Consider the following 22,591-nt stretch of genomic DNA (forward strand, 5'->3'; position numbering starts at 1 on the left):
CTGTAGTTCCAGCTATTTGGAAGGCTGAGGTGGAAGGATCACTGGAGCCCAACAGGTCGAGGCTGTGGTGACCGGAAGCGGCCACTGCACTCCAGTCTGGATGACAGAGTGAGACTCCAACTCAAAAAAAGAAAAAAGAAAAATTCCCCAAAGCAAGACAGATAGCCATACAAATAATCACAGAGAAGCAGTCTCTGGACCGAGGGAACAGACAAACAGGTGCACATGCGCGCACACAGCCCTCCCGCTCCCTCTACACCAGTCCACATTTTCTCCCCAGTAGGCTGCTGTGTGACTTAGAGTAGGCCATGCACCCTCTCTGAGCTCTCTTTCCTCTCTGATCTTAAACCCCTGGCCTGCCCACCTTCACCAACACCCCCCTACCCACAGCTGCTTTCTCTGCCTGAGACCCGCCCCCCGCAATTCCCATACTCTCTTCCCCGACCCTCCACCTCCCAGCCCCTGCCCCACTCTCACTCACAAAAGTTTTTTTAACTTCTTGACAAGGGACTTGCTTCTCCCTAACAAATATCATAGCCCCAAATTCCCAAGTACAGTATCCTTGGAGCCACAGAGAGTATACCTCAGTGCCCCTAAAATACACCCGGTATGATTTTAATAAAAAAAATTTACAAATATAGACCCGGGTGCCCCGTTGTGAAAATTACAACCATCTGGATCTCAAAATTTCCAATAATTAATCTAGCCCTCCTTTGACACCACTACTAATTAAAATATGATACCCACCTTTCCAAGGGGGAGAAAAAAGAAGAATTTACATAAAATTTAAAGATCTAACAAGAATTCAGTAACACTAGAAACAAGGGGAGGCACATTTTTCTCCCAGCCTCCCCCTACCCCTGTAAACACTGAGTCAGGAGTAGGACTCGGTACTGCAACGGGAGGGGCAGCAGCCCTTGGCCCTTCCTGTTCCTCTGAGTTCAAGCTCCCTGTAACCTCCTGTGTGAGTTCTCTCCCTGGGCCAAGCACACAGCAGCTCTGAGGCCTTTCTCCATCGCTTCACAAGGCTCAGGACCCACAGCGGGGTGGAGGTTTGTGGGGCCGAGGGGGGCAGGTCAGGACAATTCCAGGAGCTTATTTTTTTGAGCCTGTCTCACTGTCACCTAGGCTAGCGTGCAGTGGCATGATCATGGCTCACTGCAGCCTCGACTTCCTGGGCTCAGGTGATCCTCCCACCTCAGCCTCCCCAGCAGCTGGGACTACAAGCGTGCACCACCATGCCTGGCTAAATTTTGTATTTTTGTAGAGATGAGGTTTCGCTATGTCACCCAGGCTGGTCTCGAACTCCTGGGCTCAAACGATGCTCCTGCCCCGGCTTCCCAAAGTGCTGGGATTTGGGTACAGGGATTCAGGTGTGAGCCACCATGCCTGCCCAGTTCCAGGAACTCCTGGTGAGGGGAAAAGGTGAGAGTTTGGTGGTGCACAGATTGGATATGAATCCCTGGCCCAACCTGCCAACTGTATGACATTGGGCCTCAGTTTCGCCTCCTGTAAAATGGGGATAATCACCCTTAAACGTCAACAGTTATTGTGAGGATTATACACTATGAATAGCCGGGCACTCTGTTCTCAGAGGTCGGGGAATTCAGAAACTGTTGTTTAAATTTCCTAAAAACTGCAAAACCAAACCGCCCCCCCCCAAAAAAAAAGCCTGGTAGAAAGAAATCAGACATGTCTACAGGGGTGGAAGGGAAGCAGCACCTGCCTCTGGGTCTTGCCCTCCCATCTTAACTCTCCTGAATACTTCGGAGTTTCAGGCCTCCCACACCATGATGTGCACCAGAACATGCCTGGTGGTGGCGTCCAGAGTCAGGAGGTAGCTGAAGTCATGGGGCTAGAGTGCTGGGTGGGGGGGACTCTGCTCTGCGGCCCCTCCCAGCACATACCTGGACCTCGGTCCTCATGACAGCCGGCTATGCGCTGGGTCTGGCTTCCCATAAGCCCACTGAAGCCACCCATCCCCACAAGGTTGGATGTCTTTGTCCCCATGTCACCATGAAGGAAACAGAGTTTCAGAGAAGCAGCCCAGTAGGCGTGGCTGGGTTCAAACTGCCTGCTTCTTTCGCTGGGGCCTGGGCTGCAGGGGTGAGGCCCTGGGCCTCCAAGCACAAGCCCAGCCACTCACCAGCCAGGGCCACCACAGGAAGCCCAGGCCTTTGCCTGAGCTGTCCAAAGGGCCTGGGGCTGGGGTGGATGGTGACTCCACCCACTGAAAGCCCTCCCACCCCCACCCTCTCGTGGGGAGGGTCTGCACCCGCCACCCCGCGCTGGAGGAGCCAGAAGTCTGTTCTCTCCCCGACCGCAGCATGCGATGGAGTGACCTAGACTCCACTCAGCGCATGACATCATGAGAAGGGAGCCGGGCCAGAATTATGTCAAGTCTTTGGGGAGTAATAGCAGCAGCAGTTCTCAGAGAGAGAGAGAGAGAGAGAGAGAGAGAGAGAATGTGAGAGAGGAAGAGGGAATGAGAGAGCGAGAGAGAGAAAGACAGAGAATGACAGAGAACGAGACAGAATGAGAGAGAGAATGAGAGAGCAAGAGAGATAGAGAATGAGAGAGAGAAAATGAGAGTGAGAGAGAGAGAATAAGAGAGAGAGAATGAAAGAGAAACGCACAGAGAGAGAGAGACAGGAAGAGAGAATGAAAGACAGAATGAGAGACAGAATGAGACAGAGTTGAGAAAGACAGAAAATGAGAGAGAAACAGAGACAGAGACAGAGGATAAGAGATACAGGGAGAGAGACAGAGAATGAGAGACAAAGACAACAAGAGAATGAGAAACAGAAAGAATGAGAGAGACAGAATGAGAGTCACAGACAGAGACAGAGAGAATGAGAGAGAGAGAGACAGAGAATGAGAGAGAGAGGGACAGTGACACAGAGAAAGAGAGACAGAGACAGAAAGAATGAGAGAAAAAGAATGAGAGAGAGAGAAAAACAGAGATAGAGACAGACAGAATGAGAGAGACAGAGACAGAGAATGAGAAAGAGACAAAGACAGACATTCATTTCTCTTCACTCAGCAGCCAGAAGAACCCTTCAAAAGTATACATTTAATTCTGTCTCTTCCCTGCTAAAAAGCTCCTGGTGATCCCCGACCTACTTAGACACACTTGCAACTCTTCGCTGAGTGGGCCACCCCACCTCCCTTCTTTACTGTTCCCCTCTTAAGCACCAATGTGCGTCGCCACAGGGCCTTTGCCCCTACTATTCCTCTGCCTAGAGGCTGTTTTCACAGTGGCTCCTCAGCTCCTAGCTGCGGATTAAATGCTACCCCTCAGAGCGCCCTTCCTGGACTGCACCGCCGAAATTGCCACCACCATCCCCTGTCCAGTCCTACCCCGTTCCCTGCTCCATTTTCCTGAGCACTTTTCTTCGAAATGGTCTCATTTTCATTATCTGTCTCCACCCAGCAGAAGGTTAGCCCCATGAGGACAACCACGTATCCGTCTTAGCCACTGTAGCGATTCCAGCACCTAATCTCTATCTGACTCACAGTGAAAGACCAGCAAGTCCGTTTGAACAAGCATATAACCAGCCTTGTGATGCAGGTGTGACTAACAAGAGCTAAAGAAAAGGGCCAGGTGCAGTGGCTCATGCTTGTAATCCCAGCAGTTTGGGAGGCTGAGGCAAAAGGACTGCTTGAGCCCAGGAGTTCTAGACCAGCATGGGTAACACAAAGAAACCTCATCTCTACAAAAAAAAAAAAAAGAAAATCCAAAAATTAACTGGGCGTGGTGGGGCAGGCTTGTCAGTCCCAGCTACTTGGGAGGCTGAGGCAAAAGGATCACCTAGGCCCAGGAGTTTGGGGCTGTGGTGAGCCATGAGCATGCCACTGCAGCCCAGCCTGGATGACAGAGTGAGGCCCTAATGCCAGAGAAAAAGAAAAGGAGATTTGGGGAGGTGAAGGCTTGTTCAAGGGCATGGAAACACTGGGATAAGATCCAAACCCAGAGTCCGTGTCCCTAACCCCTCACGTCCTCCTGCTGTGACTCTCTGTGTTACTCACCACCAGCTGGAACCCTGGGCTCCCAGCTACTCTTCCCCAGCCTCAGTGACAAAGGGAAAACCTGGCTGGCCCTCTCTGGGCAGGACTAGGTAACCTCCAAGCACTGAAGTCAGTAACTCCCATTTATCTAAAGCTTACGGTGGGCTGGGCATTGTTCTAACTGCTCTGCATGCCTCATCTCATTTCAGCCTTGCCACCTTCCCATGAGGTTAAAACTATGTACTCATCCCCATTTCACGGGCGAGAAAACTAAGTCCCACAGTCAAATGGCGATGGATCTAAGATCCAATCACAGCCAGGCTGATCCAGAAGGTTTGGTATTTGTGTCTGCCCCACCCCTCACTTCTCTTCCACCCCATCCCTCCCTTGGGAGAGTGAGTGAGTGAACACTGAAACGGACAGAAGGGTCTCCTCTTTGGCCTCACCTTCTTGGGGCAGAGGTGAATGAGTGGAGATGTGCACAGATCAAAAAGTTGAGGCCCCTCCCTCCCCCAGCTCCACCTTCAAGTGATCTTGGGGGAGGTCCCTGGGGCCACCCTGAGGAAGATACCTTTGGTACTGGGATTTGGGAGAGCCCTTAGAGCACCCAGGGCTGGGCTCAGACCACAGCCTGAGAGGTGAGGAGCGCCTCAGATCTGGTTCAGGAGAGAAAAGGCTGCGTGAAACCAGAGAAGTGGGTGCCAGATGGGGAGACCCACACCATGGCTCCCCAGAAGGGGAGCCCACAGAGCTCCCCAGCACAGAGCAGAGCCCAGGGCCAGGGGGCAGCAGGGGGAGAAAGGACTCAAAGCCCCCCCTCCCTTCTCCAACATCCAGAGAGGTAGCGGGAGAAGAGTGAGAGAAGGAGGGGAGCGAGAGAGAAAGCTCTTCTAGAAAAAACTCCTGCTGTCTCCCCCTCCCCTTCTCTTAAATGCCTGGAGTAACCATAACTTTAAAATAATGATAACAGTTAATACCTCCTTGAGTATCTGCTGTGTGCCAGGCACTGTGCTAGGAGTCTGAACTGGAATATCTCATTTGAGCCTCACGACAATCCTGTGAGCTAAGAAACGTTATGCCATTTTACAGTGGCGCAGTTAACTGAGCAGTTAAATCGCTGGCCCAGAGTCACACCCTAGGGCCAGGATTTGAACACAGGCAGAGGAACACCAGAGCTGGTCTGAGACAGACGGAGATTCAGGCTGAGGTAGGCAGAGCGAGGACAGACATTGTGCAGGCTGTGATGACAGAAAAGACGCGTGGCACTGACTGACTCCCTGACTGATTCCAGTGTGACTCCCCAGCTGGGCTTCCCAGGAGTGCCCTGGGGCCTCACTTTGGCTATGATGGGTGGGAAACAGCAGGGAAAGACAGACAGAGGTGGCTGGAGAACTAGAGAGAGACACGGCACACAGAGAGACAAGGTCCAGTTGCAGGGACGGGGACAGGACCCACAGAGGGGGAGCTCAAGGCAACAAAGCTGGGGGGCGGGCTCGGTGGCTCAGCCTGTAATCCCAGCACTTTGGGAGGTTGAGGAGAGTGGATTGCCTGAGCCCGCGGGTTCGAGACCAACCCGGGCAATTTGGTGATACCTCGTCTCTACAATAAATCAAAAATTATTTGGGCATGGTAGCATGAGCCTGTCCTTCCAGCAACTTGGAAGGCTGAGGCGGAAGGATCGCCTGAGCCTAGCAGGTCGACGCTGGGGTGGCCGTGAGTGTGCCACTGCACTCCAGCCTGGGCGACAGAGTGAGACTCCAACTCAAAAAAAAAAAAAGAGAGAGAGAACAAAGCTGGGGAACGGGTTTGTGTTCCCCATGTCTGGGGTAAACTCCCTGAGACCTGCAAGAGGAGGATGGGCGGTGGGAGGGGGAGCTAGGAGCCAGGGAGGGGCTGGACAGAACAGTCCTCAACCGGGGGCCCTAGGATGGGGGCCAGCAGCCAGCTGGCCACAAAGATGCTGGTGCTGACAGAGCTGCCAGTCCCTCTCCAGGCTCTTCGTCCGGTGAGGAGATGTCCTTGCCTCAGAAGGTGCCGGGAGGTCACCCAGAATCAGCCCTCCCTTTCTCCCCTCTGAAGGTGGACCAGGTCTCAAGAAAGGGGGAGAGGTGGGAGCGGGGGGCAAATTGTTTCCCCCTCAATATTAAACACACACACGCACAGAAGCACACACTCAGACACACCCACACTCAAACCACATGCAGGTATGCCATGGCCTTTTCTCCAAAGGCACCCACCATTCACCGTCTCCTAAAGTCCCCCGAGGAGGTTCACAGGCCACGTGGACTCACCGGAAAGGAAGAGGAAAAAAAATCAATAGGATTGATCGGGAGCTATATTTAATCCCGGCTGTGGCTCTGGTGCAGTCATGTCAGCTGAGGGGCCAGCAAGGCGTGGGTGGCCACTCCCCGCCTAGAGATAGAACCTGTGGGACTCGAGATCAGAGGGCAGGGGTTTCAGATGAAGACAGGGATGCCCTTCCCAGCTGGAAAGCCCCTGGGGCAGCTGGGTGTCATAATCACCCTGTCCCCATCGTACAGTACCAGGCTGGCTGGGAAGCCAGTGGGAAGGGAGGGACAGAGGGAGGGAACACTGGTTTTCCGAGTCCCTACTCCCTACTGTGCACTGAGCTCTGTGCCAAGCACTTCCTCAAGTATGGAAAGAAGCCTCTTTGCCCGATGCCTCTGGGGTAATGACCCCTGTCTATACTCCGGCATACACAGGGGGCCACCCAAGCACTCACTCACTCAAGCATATAGTGTGTGTGTGTGTGTGTGTGTGTGTGTGTGTGTATGTGTCACAACAAACATACAGAGAGAATCATCAAATATATATATATATATCTCTCTCTCTCTCTCAAGGTCTCACTCTGTCACCCAGGCTGGAGTGCAGTGGCACGATCACTGCTCATCACAGCCTCAACTTCCTGGGCTCAGGCGATCCTCTCACCTCAGTCTCCCAAGTAGCTGTGACTAAAGGTGCAAGCCAACACATCCAGTTAATTTTGCATTTTTTTGTAGGGACAAGGTCTGGCTATGTTGTGTGGTCTCAAACTCCTGGGCTGGTCTCAAACTCCTGGGCTCAAGCAGTTATCCCAGCTCTGCCTCCCAAAGTGCTGGGATGACAGGCGTGAGCCACCACGCCCTGCCTTTTTAAGCATACACTGAGCAGCTCTCGGTGGCTGGCCCTGTGCCGTGGGAATGCAGCCATGAGCCAAACAGACAAAACCTCTGCCTCTAGGAATCTGCATTCTAACACAGACCGTCCATGGACAACTGAATACATGGCAGAAGTCAGACAGAGACAAGTGCCAGGAAGAGGGGCTAGAGCCAGGCACTCTCTGATGAGGGGACAGGGGTACGGCGGAAGAGTGAGGTGGGGAGCAGGCCACGAAGGCGTCGCCTGGCCTGTCCGTGAGTGGCGTTCAGGGGACACCCGGAAGGCCAATGTAGCCGTGCCAGCGTGAGCAAGGAGGGCAGCAGAGCCCGATACCGAGCAGGAGCAGAGCCAAGCCGAGCCAAGCCGAGCCTGCTGGTCGATTCAAGGATGAGCAGGGGAGGGACGCACCCTCGCGTTGGGCCTGCAGGTGGAGGGTGTACCACAGGGGCTCAGGCTCGGAGATGAGGGGTCCCTGCTGCTCCAATTACCCCAGCCAGGTCACAGGACCTTGCTCTGGCTCAAACACAGCCTCTGGCAAGTACCAGAATGAGAGAAAAGGGGACAAGAGGACCCCTCCCACCCCAGCTCAGCAAAAGCCCTGGGATCCCCCACCTGCTTTCCTGTGTGAGTCACTCAGGGCAGCCCCGATGGGCCATTTTGCCCCTTCATCCAGTAGCCTTTCCGGGGCCTGCCCTGCCAGGCCTTATGTGGGACATGGGGACACGGCACAAAGCAAGACAGGATCACTGCTTTCAAGGAGCTCGCACTCTCGCAGGGAGCCAGCACATCCGCAGATGGTTCCACTGCAGCAGGACAATTGTTGGGACAAGGGCGAGCCCGGGGGCCCAAGGCACTCCACCCAGCCTGGGAGCTCAGGGAACCACCCGCCAGCGCACACTGACTCCCTGTGACCCCAAATCACAGATGCATGCCATGCCAGGGCTAGAGGAAGCCACAGAGTACCAACTGCACACCCCGCACCCCACCCACGTTGCAGGTGGGGAAACTGAGGCCCAGGGAGGAAACGGGTAGGCTCACAGTCACACGGAAAGTTGGTGGCCTAGTTTCTTCCTACTCAAAGGCAGTCCCTATTAAGGAACAGGGGGCCTTTGACTATGGGCTCCTTGGGGGCTGGGACCAGGCCTGTCTCACCCAGGCTTGGTAATGTGTGTTGAATGTGTGAGGGACCCCGGTGTTGACTGTGAGGGGACTAGACCACACCCAGCAAGAGAGTCCAAAGGCCATGCTTCCTCATCTGGTCTGAGACCCCGCTGCTCCAAATCATGCTGGAGATGGCTCTGCTACCCACATCCAACATGCCAGGGCCCCATGATGGGAGACAAGAGCTCCCCTTCTTGCCCCAGCATCCCTTCTGGAAGCCTCAGGAGCCAGGTCCTGACCAGCAAACCTCATGAGCCCATGACAGCGCCCCTACTCCCTCCAAACAACAGAAAGAGTTCAGGTGTTTACTGTTAATAATCTTGTCTTAATTACCACATGATCTTTGGGCATAAAATTCCCTCATTTCAGTTACCCCACTTTGTAGAAGAGGAAACACAGTCAGAAAGGCTAATAGACATGCTGCCTCCCAGCTGCCAAGTGGCGAAGCCGAGGTTCAAATCCCATCAGCCTCTAGAGTTGACACCAGTCTCAACCCTCCAAATACGTCTCCCTGGCTAGCCCAGTCCCCCACTGCACAAGGGCCACAAGTCCCAGGTGGTTCTGGGCAGTCAGCCCCGGGAGGCTGGCCTACTGCAAAATGGGTTTTTTTGTTTTTTATTTTTTGAGTTGGGGTTCTCACTCTGTCACACAACCTGGAGTGCACTGGCACAATCCAGAGTCACTGCAGCCTCGACCTCCTAGCTCAGACAATCCTTCCACCTTAGCCTCCCGAGTAGCTGGGACTATAGGCGCACACCACCATGCCCCGCTAATTTTTTTATTTTTTGTAGAGACGAGGTCTCACTATGTTGCACAGACTGGTCTTGAACTCCTGAGCTCAAGCAATCCTCCCGCCTTGGCCTCTGAAAGTGCTGGGATAACAGGCAAGAGCCACTGCGCCGGGCCTATAAAAATGTTTGCTTGTTTAAAATCATTTTTTCTCAGACAGGGAACGCTGTTTTGGGGAGATTTTTTGTTTTTGAGTTGGAGTCTCACTCTGTCACCCAGGCTGGAGTGCTGTGGCACACTCACAGCCACTGCAGCCTTGACCTGCTGGGCTCAGGCAATCCTCTGCCTTAACCTTCCAAGTAGATGGAACTATAGGTGCACACCCACCACGCCCAGCTAATTTTTTGATTTATTGTAGAGATGAGGTCTCACCATTTGCCCAGGCTGGTCTCGAACCAGTGGACTCAGGCAATTCTCTTGCCTCTGCCTCCCAAAGCCCTGGGAATACAGGTGTCTACCACGCCCAGCCGAGAACCCTGTTTTTTAAGTGAAATCAGGCAGGACTATCCAATCATAAGGTTTATAAACACCTCCCTACCCCTGCTATGCTGGGGTCTCACCATTCCCTGTGCTGTGCGCTCAGCCAGCCCTAGGCAGCAGGCTTGAGCCTCCCCCTCCCTTGACATCCCAGGCGGAGGTACATCAGCCTCCTCCCCACTTGGCAGATGAGGAAACAACCTGGAGCTGGAGACTCCCGCCCTGGGCTCTGCAGCTGCTCAGTGGCAGAGCTACAGGTGTCCTGCCTCCTGGCCCTGTGGTGTTCTTCTAAGTGGCAACTGCCTGCCAGGCAGAGATGACCAGGACAAGGGCGAGAAGAGGAGAGGCTGACAGCATCCCGGCTGGGTGGGTGCCCTGCTTCCCAGCCCCTGCCTGCCCGATATCCCACTACCTAAGCCTCCAGGTCTCTGACCAGTCAAGACTAAGAAAGACCCTTGTTCCTGGGGCAGCCCACCCTTGGGCTCCTGAAGCTTGTCGGTGCGGGGAAAGCTTTGGGGGGCCACAAAGAGCTGTCCTGCAGATCAGCGGTGCAGACGCCCCACCGTCCATGCAGATCTCACCAGAGGACCACTCACTGTGGCGCAGCAGGCACCCATACGGGTCCACACCTCAGGGTCCAGCGCTTCAGGATGTCGGCCTTTTACAGACTCAAACCTGAGAGCTAGGGGCATGGGGAGATTGAGTCCAGGTGTTTATAGGGATTCCATTTTATACTTGGTGTTTACTGAACTTCTGAGACCGCACAGTGTAAAATGATGTGATACTGACTGTGCATTACAAGTCTCAGACTGCCTCGTTCCAAGAGGAGCGGGGTTCCTGCCCATCCTGGGCCCTGACTGCCCCTCCCCCAGGCAGGACAGACCCCTAACGCAGATCGACGGGGCGGCCCCACCCTCAGGTCCGAGCTTAGTCACATAAATCACCCTTCCAATAATATTTGTATCGATTATCTAGATTGGAAGCCTTGGCTGGCTTCATTGTCTCACTTCCTCTCCCAGGGCTCACAGATGGGGTCCCCTGGCCTCATCTGTGTTTCTAATGTGACATTTAAATGGAGCAAAAGCAGCCCAAGGCCCCAGTCATCCTGGGTGTCGGGGTGGAGTCATAACTGTATTCCTCAAGAGAGGATTATTACATCCCAGAGCCCACAGGACTGGCCAAGAAGCCGAAAAAGGCTAGTCCCTGGATACATCTGCACCACCTAGGTGCTTGCTAGGATGCAGAGGCTCAGGTCCCCGAGTCCACACTAGTGTTTTAACCAGATCCTTCGATGGCTGACGTGGATGTTAACGTTTAAGAAGCACCACTCTCATCCAACCCTTGTATTGCACAGAGGAGAAACTGAGGCCCAGAGGACAACGGGCTTGTCTGAGGTCACACCACAGGTAAGAGCTCCTGAGCTCCCACTTCAGGTAGAGGGAAAGAAAGGGCAAGGCACTTCCGGGAGAGGGGCTGGCCTTCAGGGCTCCCCTCCCTCCTGAGCTCCTGCCTCCTGTCTCAGGGTGTGGACAGATGGTTCAGACCAGAGTCTGACCACCCCCCCCCCCCCCCCCCCGCCCCGCTTCTCTCCCAGCCTGGAGGGGCCAGCGAGAGCTCAGGGGACTCCCCAGGAGGGCACCTCCTCCCGCCTGAGCCAGCCAGCTGCCCTTTCCCTGGCAGCAACTGGACAGCAGATCCCAGGGAAAACCACCACCTGGGTCTGCCCAACACAGCCAGGCGTCCATGGGGGGGAGGGGAGGGACTTGAGAGACAGAGGCCCTAGAGAGGCAGACAGCAGAGGGCCTGGGAGAGGAGGGGAGGAGGGAAGTTGTGGTCAGAGGGAGGGAGGCAGGGAGGACAGAGGTGGCAGGGAGGGGGGTCAGAGAGACACATAGAAACAAAGGGGGGGTGCTGGGGGTGAGAACCTGGAAACGAAGAAAAGAGAGAGGGAGGGAGGAGGTGGAGGCAGGGAAGGGCGATGGGCAGGGAGAAGGGAGGGGAGGCAGCTGGCCTGGAGGTGCGTGAGCCCAGTGGCCCGACCCTGCCCAGCCTGGCCTGGCCTGGCCCAGCCCCCAGTGACGGTGCAGCTGCCACACTCAGGCCCCACCATGAGGTCAGTCCTGCCCCGGGGCTGAGAGAAAATAAATGGTGTCCAAGATAAAAGGTCTAAGAAATATTTGTCTTGTTGTCACATCCTGACTGCAACGGCAAAGCCAGCGGGCAGGCGGGCACCATCTCAGAAACACCTGGGCTGGCAGGCCCGGCCCCATGCATGGGACCACAGCCCCTACTGGTGCTTCGGACCCCCCAGCTCCCCTCTGCAGGTCCAAGGCTGGGGCCTGGGACACCTCCCAGAACCTGGGCCGAGACGGCAGGAACGAGTGGGGGCAGATGCTTCCCTGTGAGGGGTAAGGACCAGGAGGCCTCACCACAGCCTCGACTTCTACTGTCTGGCAATTTTAAATAAATAACATGCATGGTAAGGATTTGCTCAGCGTCTGTCTCAGCCAGAGTCCTGTCTGCTCCACTCACTGCTGAGTGCCTCTGTGGGCTGGGGGCTAGGGGAGGGAGAGGTCAGGGCGCCTCACTCCTCCCAGCCTTTTGCAGAGGCAGCATGGATGGGGGCTGAGGGTTCCCAAACACCCCAGGAGGGCTGTCCAGTTCCAGGGTCAAGGGCAGGTCAACAGGACCATGGCCCAAGGTGTTGGGAGTGGCCCTGCACCACAGATACACAGGCTTAGGCTCAAAGCACACAGGCACATGCACACACACACACACACACGCACCAGGCTGGTCTCTGCCACCCAAAAAGCATCCCCCAGACCTCCGACCCCTCAACGTGTCTGAACCTGGCGCTGGGGCAGTAATAGCTTGAAAGCAGTTAACTGCTTCAGGCCGTCCCCAGGCAAGCCACCCACACCACTACAGCTGTCATGTATGGGCCACTTGCCCGCAAAAGCACCTGGTAGTCTCATCTCTAGTTAGGATGCCTGACACGCCTCTCAAGGATTTGTTATTGCATCCCCATTTTACAGGTAAGGAAACTGAGGCCCAGGAAGGTTCAGGCCAGGTCCCAGGTCACACAGCCAGGACCCGGCAGAGCTGGGATTAGACTCTGAGGCCTCTGAGGCTGGGGTGAGTGTGTGCACAGGGCGGGGGGTTGGCACATACCATACTTGTCACCGTCCTCCCCGCGGGCACTGATCCTGCGCCCCAGGACCTGGATGTGTTTCCCGCTGGTCCGGCTGTAAAGCTGGTACAGCCGCAGCTGCTTACGGCTCACATCGTCCCGAGCCCGCGTCTGGTTCTCCACGTGGATGCGAAAGTCCACGTTTTCCTCGGCCACCAGCACCTGGGCAGGGGAAAGGGACACGGTGAGCCACACGGGGAGTCCTGCATCCCCTGCTTGCAGGAGCCTGCCACGTCCACAGCCAAGAACAAGGACACCTCTCCTCCATGCCAGCTCTGGGCCAGGCCTCACCCTGTTACCACCCCCACCTCACAGATGAGGCAACTGAGGCTCAGAGAGTTTAGGCAAGTTGCCCAAGGTGGCCCAGCCAGGAAGTGGCAAAGCTAAGAACTGGGGCTAGGTCTGTTTGGTAGCAAAGCTTGTTATCTTTCTACCACAGCCCTGAATTAAGAATAGGGAACGAATGTTTGTTCCACCTCAGATTTCTTCTCAGTTTAGAGGGTGGAGCAGAGGCCCTGCCCTGACTCGTCTCAGGTTGTCTATGAGGATAAAGCGACCAAATGGGAAGCCTGACACGCCTCTCGAGGATTTGCTATTGCACCCCCATTTTACAGGTAAGGAAACTGAGACCCACCATACGGAGGTGGACAAGGGACGAGAGGACAGAACTCGAGGTCCACGCAGGGAAGAAGGCAGACCTGGCCAGCCTCACCCAGGAACCAATGGCCGAGTCTACTGTAATTTGACCCCCACACCTCACGCTAGTGCTGGAGATTGCCTCCCCCATGCCCAGGGGTTCCTGTGCTTGCTCCCATATCCTGGGCCCTTTGTTTTGCATCTGCCACAAAATCCCTTGTGTCCCTTGAGGCTTAGCTCCTGCCTGTCCATTCCTCCAGGAAGCCTTCTCTGGTTCTGCCAGCACCTGTCTCTTCCATCTCTCTTCCCAACCATGGTCTCCCTTCTGGACAAGTTGCACTCACCTCCTCATTGGCCCCCTGCCTCCGCTCTCGCCCCTGGGGTAGTCTGTCCTCCACCAAACTCAAACCCCTTGTGTAAGCTCCCTTTTCACAGCCTCCCATCACACTTGGATAAAGGTCCTCTCCAGGGTCTCGAGGCCCTACCAGGTGGCCCCTGACAGCTTCATTCCACACCACTCCCTCCCCACTAGCTGCACCAGCTGCCTTAGCATGTCCCAAACGCAAAACACACTCCCACCCCAGGGCCTCCGCACTCATTCTTCCCTTTGCCTTGAGGTTCCTTCCCAGCTCCTGGCCTCTCAAGTTCACTGGGGTCTCTTCCCAAATATCACCTCCTCACAGAGGTCCTCCTGGACTCCCTTCTGAGGCTGCCTCACCTCTGACACTCTCCCTCCGTCACTCATGCGCTGCGTTTCTTTCTAGCACGTACCAACCTTACACACCACCCGATTCTCTGGGTTTTGCCTGTCTGTCCCCAGTAGACTGGCAGCACTGCAGCAGCTGGGGCTGTCCTTTCTTTTTTGCCCCTATTTCCCCAGCACCTAACAAGGTAGAAACTCAAACACTTGCTGAATGAAAGAATGAATGCTGAAAAGACTTGGAGTCCTAGCATGCCAGTTACATGAGGTCTTCACACATCTGCTAACCACATGCAGGTCCCATCCCATCTTAACCACAAAGTCAGACAGTTCTTAGTCGGATGCAGTGGTTCATGCCTGTAATCCCAGGACTCCGGGAGGCCGAGGCGGGAGGATCACCTGAGCCTAGGAGTTCGAGACCACCTCAGCAACACGGCGAGGCCCTGCCTCCACAAAAATAAAAGATAAATTTAAATAAAAGTGAATGTAAACAGCCAGGTAGTTCTAAAGCCCAGAGAGCATTCCAGGTTTGCTCCCAGCATGTCCACAATGTCTGGCTGGATGCCAGGCCTGCAGGACCCCATTCCCACGCCAGCCTGGGGCAAAGTTCTTGGGACCTTGGCTGCCCTGCATCTGTCTCACCCCAGCTGGGAGCGCCCAAGGGCAGGGATCATGCTTTGCTCATTTGCAACAGTTCACGCCCAGCTCAGGATCTCTGTCCCTAGACTGACCTGCATGTGTCCCCCAACCCTGGCCTGGGCCCCCTCAGGTACGTCAGCGAGACCACAGGATTGAACCTTCACAATTGTCCTCAGGGTGGAAGCGTCACTCCACATACAGATGAGGAAACTGAGGCTCTACAGCTTAACTGACAGGTCACAGAGCAAGCAACGCAGAGTTAACCCTAGGCCTCGTGGCTCCAATGGCCATGTTCCCTGTGCACCACCCCTGCAGGCTGGACCCGCCTGACCCATCCCCCAAGGGTCCCCACACTCGCTCCCACACCAAGCATTTGCCCAAGATGGGCGAGGAACGAGAGGGGAAGGACTCTGGGTTCACTGTGGGGAAAGAGGGAGGCCTGGCCAGCCTCCTCCAGGAATCAGTGACCACAGCTGGCTATAACTTTTTCCTCCGCCCACCACGCAGCTGACCTGGGGTCTCAAACCAAGGGCGTGCCACTCTCTAGCTAAGGAACTCTAGGCAAGTTGCTAAACTCTTTGTGCCTCCGTTTCCTCACCTATATAATGAGGGTGATGATACTGGCACCCACCTCATGGGTGGCTGTGGAGATTACACATATAAGCAATGTCCTAAGTGCTCAGAGCAGGGTCCAGCACGGAGTGAGCACTGAGGGAACCCTGCGGGGAGCTCTGAGGGAAGCCCGGAGGGCCAGATTGCCCTGTGGGAAGACGCTGTTGCTTGTGATGGGCCTGACTACCCTGGGCCCTGGGAACACGAATCACCCCATTTAACAGACGGAGAAACTGAGGCCCAGAAACCTGAACTCCAGTGCTCAAGCTACACGGCCCAGGGGGGCAGAGCCTGGCCTTCAGACTCCACATGTGCATCCTCATGTCTCCCAGCCTCGACCACAGCCCCATTCCCGCTCACAGCCTGACCCACACCTGGGGCCACTCCCTTTCACATCTTGATGCTCAGGGAAGGAAGAACTCCGCTGTCCCAAGGCCCACACCTGGCGGGCATCTGTCCTGAAGACACCCCCACACATGGCCTCTGACCTTCTTGGAATGACTTCCGGAGGTGGCTGGCCCTGTCCCCTCCTCCAAGGGTCAGCCCCCCGGCATCCCTCCCTGTGCTCCAACTCTCCTCCTGCTCACAGGAGACCTTATCGACCAGAGGTCAAACCAATCTCCTTCCCCCAAGTCCCCCAGGGCAGCTGCCCTGCCCCAGAAACCGGCCTCCCATTAATGATTTTCTCCCTGGCCCACTGGACACAGGCATCGTGGGTGACCCAGGGTCAGCAGGGGCTATCGGGTGGCCCTTCCCCAGGATGTGGGGGGAGCAATCCATCTTGGCCAGCTTCCACCATGGAAGCCACACCCTGTGGCCAGATCAACCCTGAGGCAGGTTGCAGAGGTGGCCTCTGACGTGAAAACAGGGCCTGTCCTCCAGAAAAGGCAGGAACTATCCTCTGGTTTTCTGGGTAAGACGACTGGTGGGCGCCAGCCTTCTGCACAGGCTGGGTGCTCTGCCCAGGGCACCCTGCCTCCTTCTGTCCAGTGGTCTCCTGCCTTCAGGTACCCCCTGGAAAAGCCTTTCCTGCACCCATCCCCCAGGCTGAGTTCGAGCTTCCAAGGCTCTATCAACATTGCCCCAAGTCCAGCCCAGATTTCAGCTCTGCCCTCAGCAGTCAATCAGCAAATGCTCGCAAAAAAGACTGGCTAAAAGCAAGAGAAACTTAGAGGCCAATATCAGCCCCACCACTCTCTACCCAAACAAGCAGAATATCCCACAGAGGGATGGTAAAGGATGTTTTTATTTATTTACTTACTTATTTACTTATTTTTTGAAACAACATCTCGCTCTGTTGCCCAGACTGGAGTGCATTGGTTCCATCAGAGCTCACTGCAGCCTCGACCTCCTGCTGAAGCAGTCCTCCTATTTCAGCCTCCTGAATAGCTAGGACTACAGGCATGTGCTACCAAGCCCAGCTAATGTTTTTAAAATATTTTTTTGTAGAGATAGGGTCTTGCTATGCCCAGGCTGGTCTCAAACTCCTGGCCTCAAGGGACCCTCCCACCTCGGCCTCCCAAAGCACTGAGATTACAGACATAAGCCACTGCACCTGGCCACAAGGGATGTTTTTAAAGCTAGTGTTTAGTAAGCTTTCCTCTGCCCCAGGCACTCCGCTAAGACGCTCTCTGGATAGGGTACCTGACTCATCTAATTCCCTCAACCTCCCATGGAAGCAAGCACCAGCTAGGGCCCATTTCAGAGATCAGACCTCTGAGGCCATCTCCAGGGGGTCTGCCGCCAGAGCTCATGAAAAGCGGGGCTGCCTTGGGAATACCCGCTTCTCCTTTCCCGCTGGCTGTGCATCAAGTCTCCTGGCCTTGGTTGCCCTGAGAGGGGGCCTATCTTTGAGGCCTCCCCAGGACAGTCAGAGCTGCTGTCTGCTCCGCTAACACCCCTCACCATGACCAGGGGTGTTGAGCAAAATCAACACGTGTGATTATGACTCTCCCAAGGACAGAAGAATGGGTGCATAAGGGGCGCCTTCTTCCGCAGAGGGAAGGTGCCCTTCTCACTCCACTTCCCCCACGCCACACATAGGCACAGCCTTTTGGGTAGAAGCAGCTTTTCCCACAGCTGGGTGGTCTAGAGGCCCTGCAGCCTCAGGCACTGTCCCCCCCACCTGCCCTTCCCCTGCCCTGAGGGCTACAGCTCTGCTGGAAACTTTCACTCCCCAGTCCTCAACAGAGGGCAAGGACAGTAATGGGCTGCTCAAACCTCAAACCTGGCCTGCCGAGGTCCCCAGACCCTGGGGACAGTCATGGTGCTCTGTTGCACAGAGCTAGCCCCCTTCGACCTGCAGTCCCGTCTTTGTCCAGCGCAGCTCTTAACAAACACCGTGATGCTGTGTCCCTGCCCGGGACATGCAATGTCCTAAGTGCTCAGAGCAGGGTCCAGCACGGAGTGAGCACTGAGGGAACCCTGCGGGGAGCTCTGAGGGAAGCCCGGAGGGCCAGATTGCCCTGTGGGAAGACGCTGTTGCTTGTGATGGGCCTGACTACCCTGGGCCCTGGGAACACGAATCACCCCATTTAACAGACGGAGAAACTGAGGCCCAGAAACCTGAACTCTCGGGCACCTCACCACCCAGAACAACATCAAGTGTCATCACCCTTGCCATCCAGCCCCGTCTACCCTCCAAACCTCCTGACTTAGGCATCTGGTGGGAAACTGCCATGGGGTGCGCAGAGGTCAGGATGAGACCTAGCCCAGTGCCAGCTTCTGAAAATCAACTAAGGCACTCCTCCTGCTGTGGCATGCGACAGCCACCGTCCCTCCCTGTGGCCTTAAGGTGTCACCCTCTCTGGCCCACTCATGGCTGCCCAGCTTGTTTGGGAGCTTCCTGTTTCCTCCTGGCTCCATTTCCACCCCCCACAAAATCCCATCACATCACCTACAGCACACCCCACACGAACAGGCACACAACCCCCACACACTGGACAGCAACACGGTTCAAGCAACACAGCCCCGACTCACTGGCCCATGGGGTCACCTGGCTTTACCCCTAATCACCAACCTATTCGATTCTTTTTTTTTTTTTAGAGATAGGATCTTTCTCTGTTGCCCAGGCTGAGTGCCTTGGTAAGATCATAGCTCACTGTAGCCTCTACCTCTTAGACTCAAGCAATCCTCCCACCTCAGTCTCCTGAGTAGCTGAGACTACAGCATGCACCACTATACCGGCTTATTATTATTTGTTATTGATGATACAAGATCTTATGATGTTGCCCAGGTTGGTCTCAAACTCCTGACCTCAGGCAATCCTCCCACTTCAGCCTCCCAAGGCACTAGAATTATAGACATGAGTCACACACATAGTGAGCTACTACTTTAGTTTATTTTCTTGTCTCCTTAGTTTAATTTTGCTTTTTATTTTCTATTTTTTAAATTTAAGTTTTTGAGCCAGAGTCTCACTCTGTCGCCCAGGCTAGAGTGCAGTGGCACACTCATGGCCACTGTAGCCTTGATCTGCTGGGCTCAGGGCGTCCTTCCACCTCAGCCTTCCAAATAGCCAGAACTACAGATGTGCACCACCATGCCCAGCTATTTTTTTCTAATTTTATTGCAGAGACGAGGTCTCACCAAGTTGCCCAGGCTGATTTCGAATCCCGGGCTCAGACAATCCTCTCACCTCGGCCTCCCAAAGTGCTGGGACTATAGGCTCAAGCCACCACGCCTAGCCTAGTTTTGCTTTTTAAACAGCCCCTACATGTGAAGCACTTCCTCTGTGCTAAGGTAAATGTTACCATGTGATACCCAGAGCAACCCTATGGGCTGATATGATTATTATCCCCATTTTACAGACAGGGCAGCTAAGTCTCCCAGAGGTTACAGGCCTTGTCCTAAGTCACAGAACTGGTGAGAAGAGGAATCCAGATTCCAGTCCACCCCAGGCTCTCCACTGCCTCACCCGCCTGCTGCTTTTCTGCCTTCTCTTCCTCCCCCGCCCCCTTCCATGTTTCCAGGACAAACCCTAGTTGGCGGGTGGGGGTATAGTTCACAAAAGCACTGGAGGCCTTGACCTCCACCCAAGACAGAATATGGGGTCCCACTGCCCCCTCCTGCCCAGGTCCCTGATCCTTGAGGCCTCAGGCAATCCGTACCCCGCCTCCAGGCAGCCTGCCCAGAAAGGGAGGGTCCCCTGGCCCCAGGAGGGGCAGCCCACAGACTTCCGGCCACATTCCACCACCGCCTGCCTCCTCCAGCAGCAGCCACAGCCGAGGTTCTCTGACTCCTCCAAATTCTGGATTCAAACCTGAGTCCTTCAGCTGCCTCCAGGGGTAGGCCCTGGTAAAGTCAGCTCCCCTCCCCACCCCAGAGCACAGCTCCCCAAACTCTTCCTGGAGAGCAGCCTGGCCTCTGGCCTGGAGCTTCTCTGTGGATTAGCAGCATGGAGAGCGAGGCTCACGATGGCTCCTGCCTACCTACGGGGGCTTGTCCGTGCCAGGACCCGGGCTCGGCACTCGCCAGGCTCCATCCCCTGACTCTTCACACCACCTGAGCAGGTTGGAACACAAAGAGGCACCGGACTGGCCCAAGTCGTATAGAAACTGACAGTGCCAAGACCAGAGCTCAGCCCTGGATCTGAGGCCCGCGGACTTCTCCCAGCTGGCACCCTGATAGAAAGGGGAGGAGGCAAGCCGGGCCCACCCTGCATCTGAGCATGGCTCACATGGGCGCCCCCACCCCTCGGCCCAGACGTCCAGCCTCTTTCCTGTTACCCTCCCCACACCCAGCTCAGCCAGGACACACAGTGACGCTGAGGGGCCCTTCCCCACCCCCAGCCTGTCCATTAGGCTCCCAGGACTATCAATGTATTGATTGGTGGGACTGAGCCATCAGCGAGGGAGGGGGCGCTGCTGCGTGGGGGTTGGGCCTGAGGACCACCTCCCATTCCTCATACATCAGCCTTCTTGGTACAGATCATCGATACGGGGCTGCTGCTGCGGGCAGTCAACCCTGGAGTCAGCCTGGGGGTGGGGGCAGGACTGGAGAGACCCATGCCCTCTCTGCCCCCTCCTTTCCCCTTCTCCGCCATCCTTGCTCCCATCCCAGCTCCCTTGAGTAAGGAGAATAGCCATCCATGCCTATGAGGTAACAAACAAGCCCTTTATTCTGGCACTCAGTGCTCACCGTGCCTTTTCCGTCACCCCCTTTCCTGAAACGAGATGCTCCAGCAGCCCCAATTGGCTTGGAGCTTCCTCAGCACACCAGGCTGTTCCCTGTTTCCAGGTAGCACTGTTCCACATTCCCACGTGCGCACCACACACACACACACACACACATGCGCGCGCGCACACACACACACACACGTAGAGGCCCAGCGTCCTCTTCCCCTGACTTGCTCCTATTTCAAGATCCACACAGGCATCTTCCCTAGCCAGGTCCTGTCCATTGAGCTCCCAGGGCTATTGGTATACTGATTGGCAGGGTTGACTGCCTCCTGGGGACAGGATGGAATTGGGGCAATGATCCATCACCGTGGGATAAGGTGCTCTGGGCAGAGGACCCAGTCTGTGCAGAGGCTGGAGCCCACCAGAGGTCTTGCCCAGGAAGCCTGGGGCGCTTCCTGCCTTTTCGGGAGGTCAGCCCTGAGTCCATGTCAGAGGCCACCCCACTACCTCCCGGGGGTTGATCTGGCCACAGGGTGTGGCTTCACTGGTAGAGTCTGGTTTCCGGTCCTTTCTCAGAGCTCTTGCCCCCACAACACATCCCTCAGTCTCCCCTAAGTCCCCAAGGGCTGGGACAGGTGCTGACCCCACTGTGCCCAGCCCTGGACACAGGAGACGGGGAGAGTGACTCCATCCAGGTACCCAGCCCCCCAGAGAACCTCTCCCCTGCGCCTGCCACCAGCAGACCCTGTGTCAGGTCTGTACCAGGCTCCGTGGCAACTGTGGCGTGACTGGGTCTCCCTCTGACTTCTGGGACCCCATGAGTAGGTAGACCAGCAGACCTCGAGACACCAGCGTCAAACGCGCAACTGCAGTCCACACTGACTTAACGCCTCTAACAAGCCAGGCACTGTACCAATACTCACCCTAAGGGACCTCAACTCACCCAAGAGAGGTTCTACACCTATATCTACACAAACAGTGAGCCACGGAGAGGCAGTCCATTTGCACAATCATGAGGCTACCAAGTGGCCAGGGCAGGTGTGACCGGGGAGAGCTGGGTCTGGAACCTGAGCACCTGTCTGTCCCTGTATGCTCCACAGAGTCAAAGAACGGTGACTAAATGCCACAGGATTGCAAGGCAGCAGTAGAACAGGGGCTGGGGGCTCGTAAGGTTACCCAAAGTGTCGGCTTTCTCTTCACAGGGACACTTTGAGCAAAGAGCTGAAGCCCTGGACGTCTTCTTCATTCCCCTCAAAACCCAGGCCAGGACCAGGTATGCAGCAAGTGTCCCATAAGTGTTTGTGATTGTCAACACCATATGTGAGTGCCTACTGCATATCTTGTCCAGGACTCAGCTTCAGTTACTCCCACCAACAGGCTGGAAAGTGGTGATTATCCCTATTTTGCACATGACAAGGAAGCCAAGACTCACAGAGGCTAAAGGCCTTGCCCAAGGCCACATAGCCTGTGAAGGGTGGAATGGTGATTAAATCCAGATCTAAGCCCAAAGCCTGTCCCCAACTCAGCCTGGAGGAGGCCTGAAGTCACTGATCCAAGGAACATGTCTTACCTAGCTTTCTCTAGCACCCTGTAGCAAGTTAATGCCTAACACGCAATATATAATTGACTGAGCAATTACAATTACTCAGTTATTCACGGAGTGTCAGTCACTGTGCCTGCTGCTCTGTGTGCAAAATCCCAGTTAGTTCTCACAATAACCCCTAAGAAGTAGGAACTTCTTATTCCCCCATTTTACAGATGGAGACAACTGAGGTACAGAGTTGAAGGTGAAGGAATATTTGCTGAACAGTAGCAGAGCAGTCAGGGCTCAAACCTGGGTTTTTTCCTACACCAAAATTTATGCATCCAAGCACCAGAGAAACCACATCACCTGGCTGATACCCAGGCTCAGAGAGGGTGGTCACACAGTGTGCCAGTGACAGAACCAGGACTGGAACCCAGAGATCCTGGGAATCTGCTTGCTCGGTGGCCTGCGGGAGCCTGTCTCTGGCCCCTTCCATGGCATGCAGCATTTCAAAGTGGCCTAAGGCCTTTTGCCACTTAGATGTCAGAGCAAATGAACTACCAGCAAGCCTGACTCGG

General features: G+C 55.4%; 1 protein-coding gene across 1 annotated transcript in view; it reads right to left on the bottom strand.

Annotated features, from left to right (window-relative positions):
- Window positions 1–20,412, bottom strand: part of FGF18 (fibroblast growth factor 18) — a 30,545-nt gene extending 10,133 nt beyond the window's left edge. The window contains exons 1-3 of the mRNA XM_021716353.1: window positions 20,295–20,412; window positions 19,799–19,871; window positions 12,766–13,010 (exon numbers count right to left, since the gene is read on the bottom strand). Of these exons, the coding sequence (XP_021572028.1) occupies window positions 12,766–13,010; window positions 19,799–19,871; window positions 20,295–20,412 (436 nt within the window). The remainder of the gene's footprint in view (window positions 1–12,765; window positions 13,011–19,798; window positions 19,872–20,294) is intronic.
- Window positions 20,413–22,591: the final 2,179 nt, after the last annotated feature.

This window comes from Carlito syrichta, unplaced genomic scaffold, assembly GCF_000164805.1.
Source record: "Carlito syrichta isolate Samal-C Ts95f unplaced genomic scaffold, Tarsius_syrichta-2.0.1 Scaffold308774, whole genome shotgun sequence".
NCBI classification, from domain to species: Eukaryota; Metazoa; Chordata; class Mammalia; order Primates; family Tarsiidae; genus Carlito; species Carlito syrichta.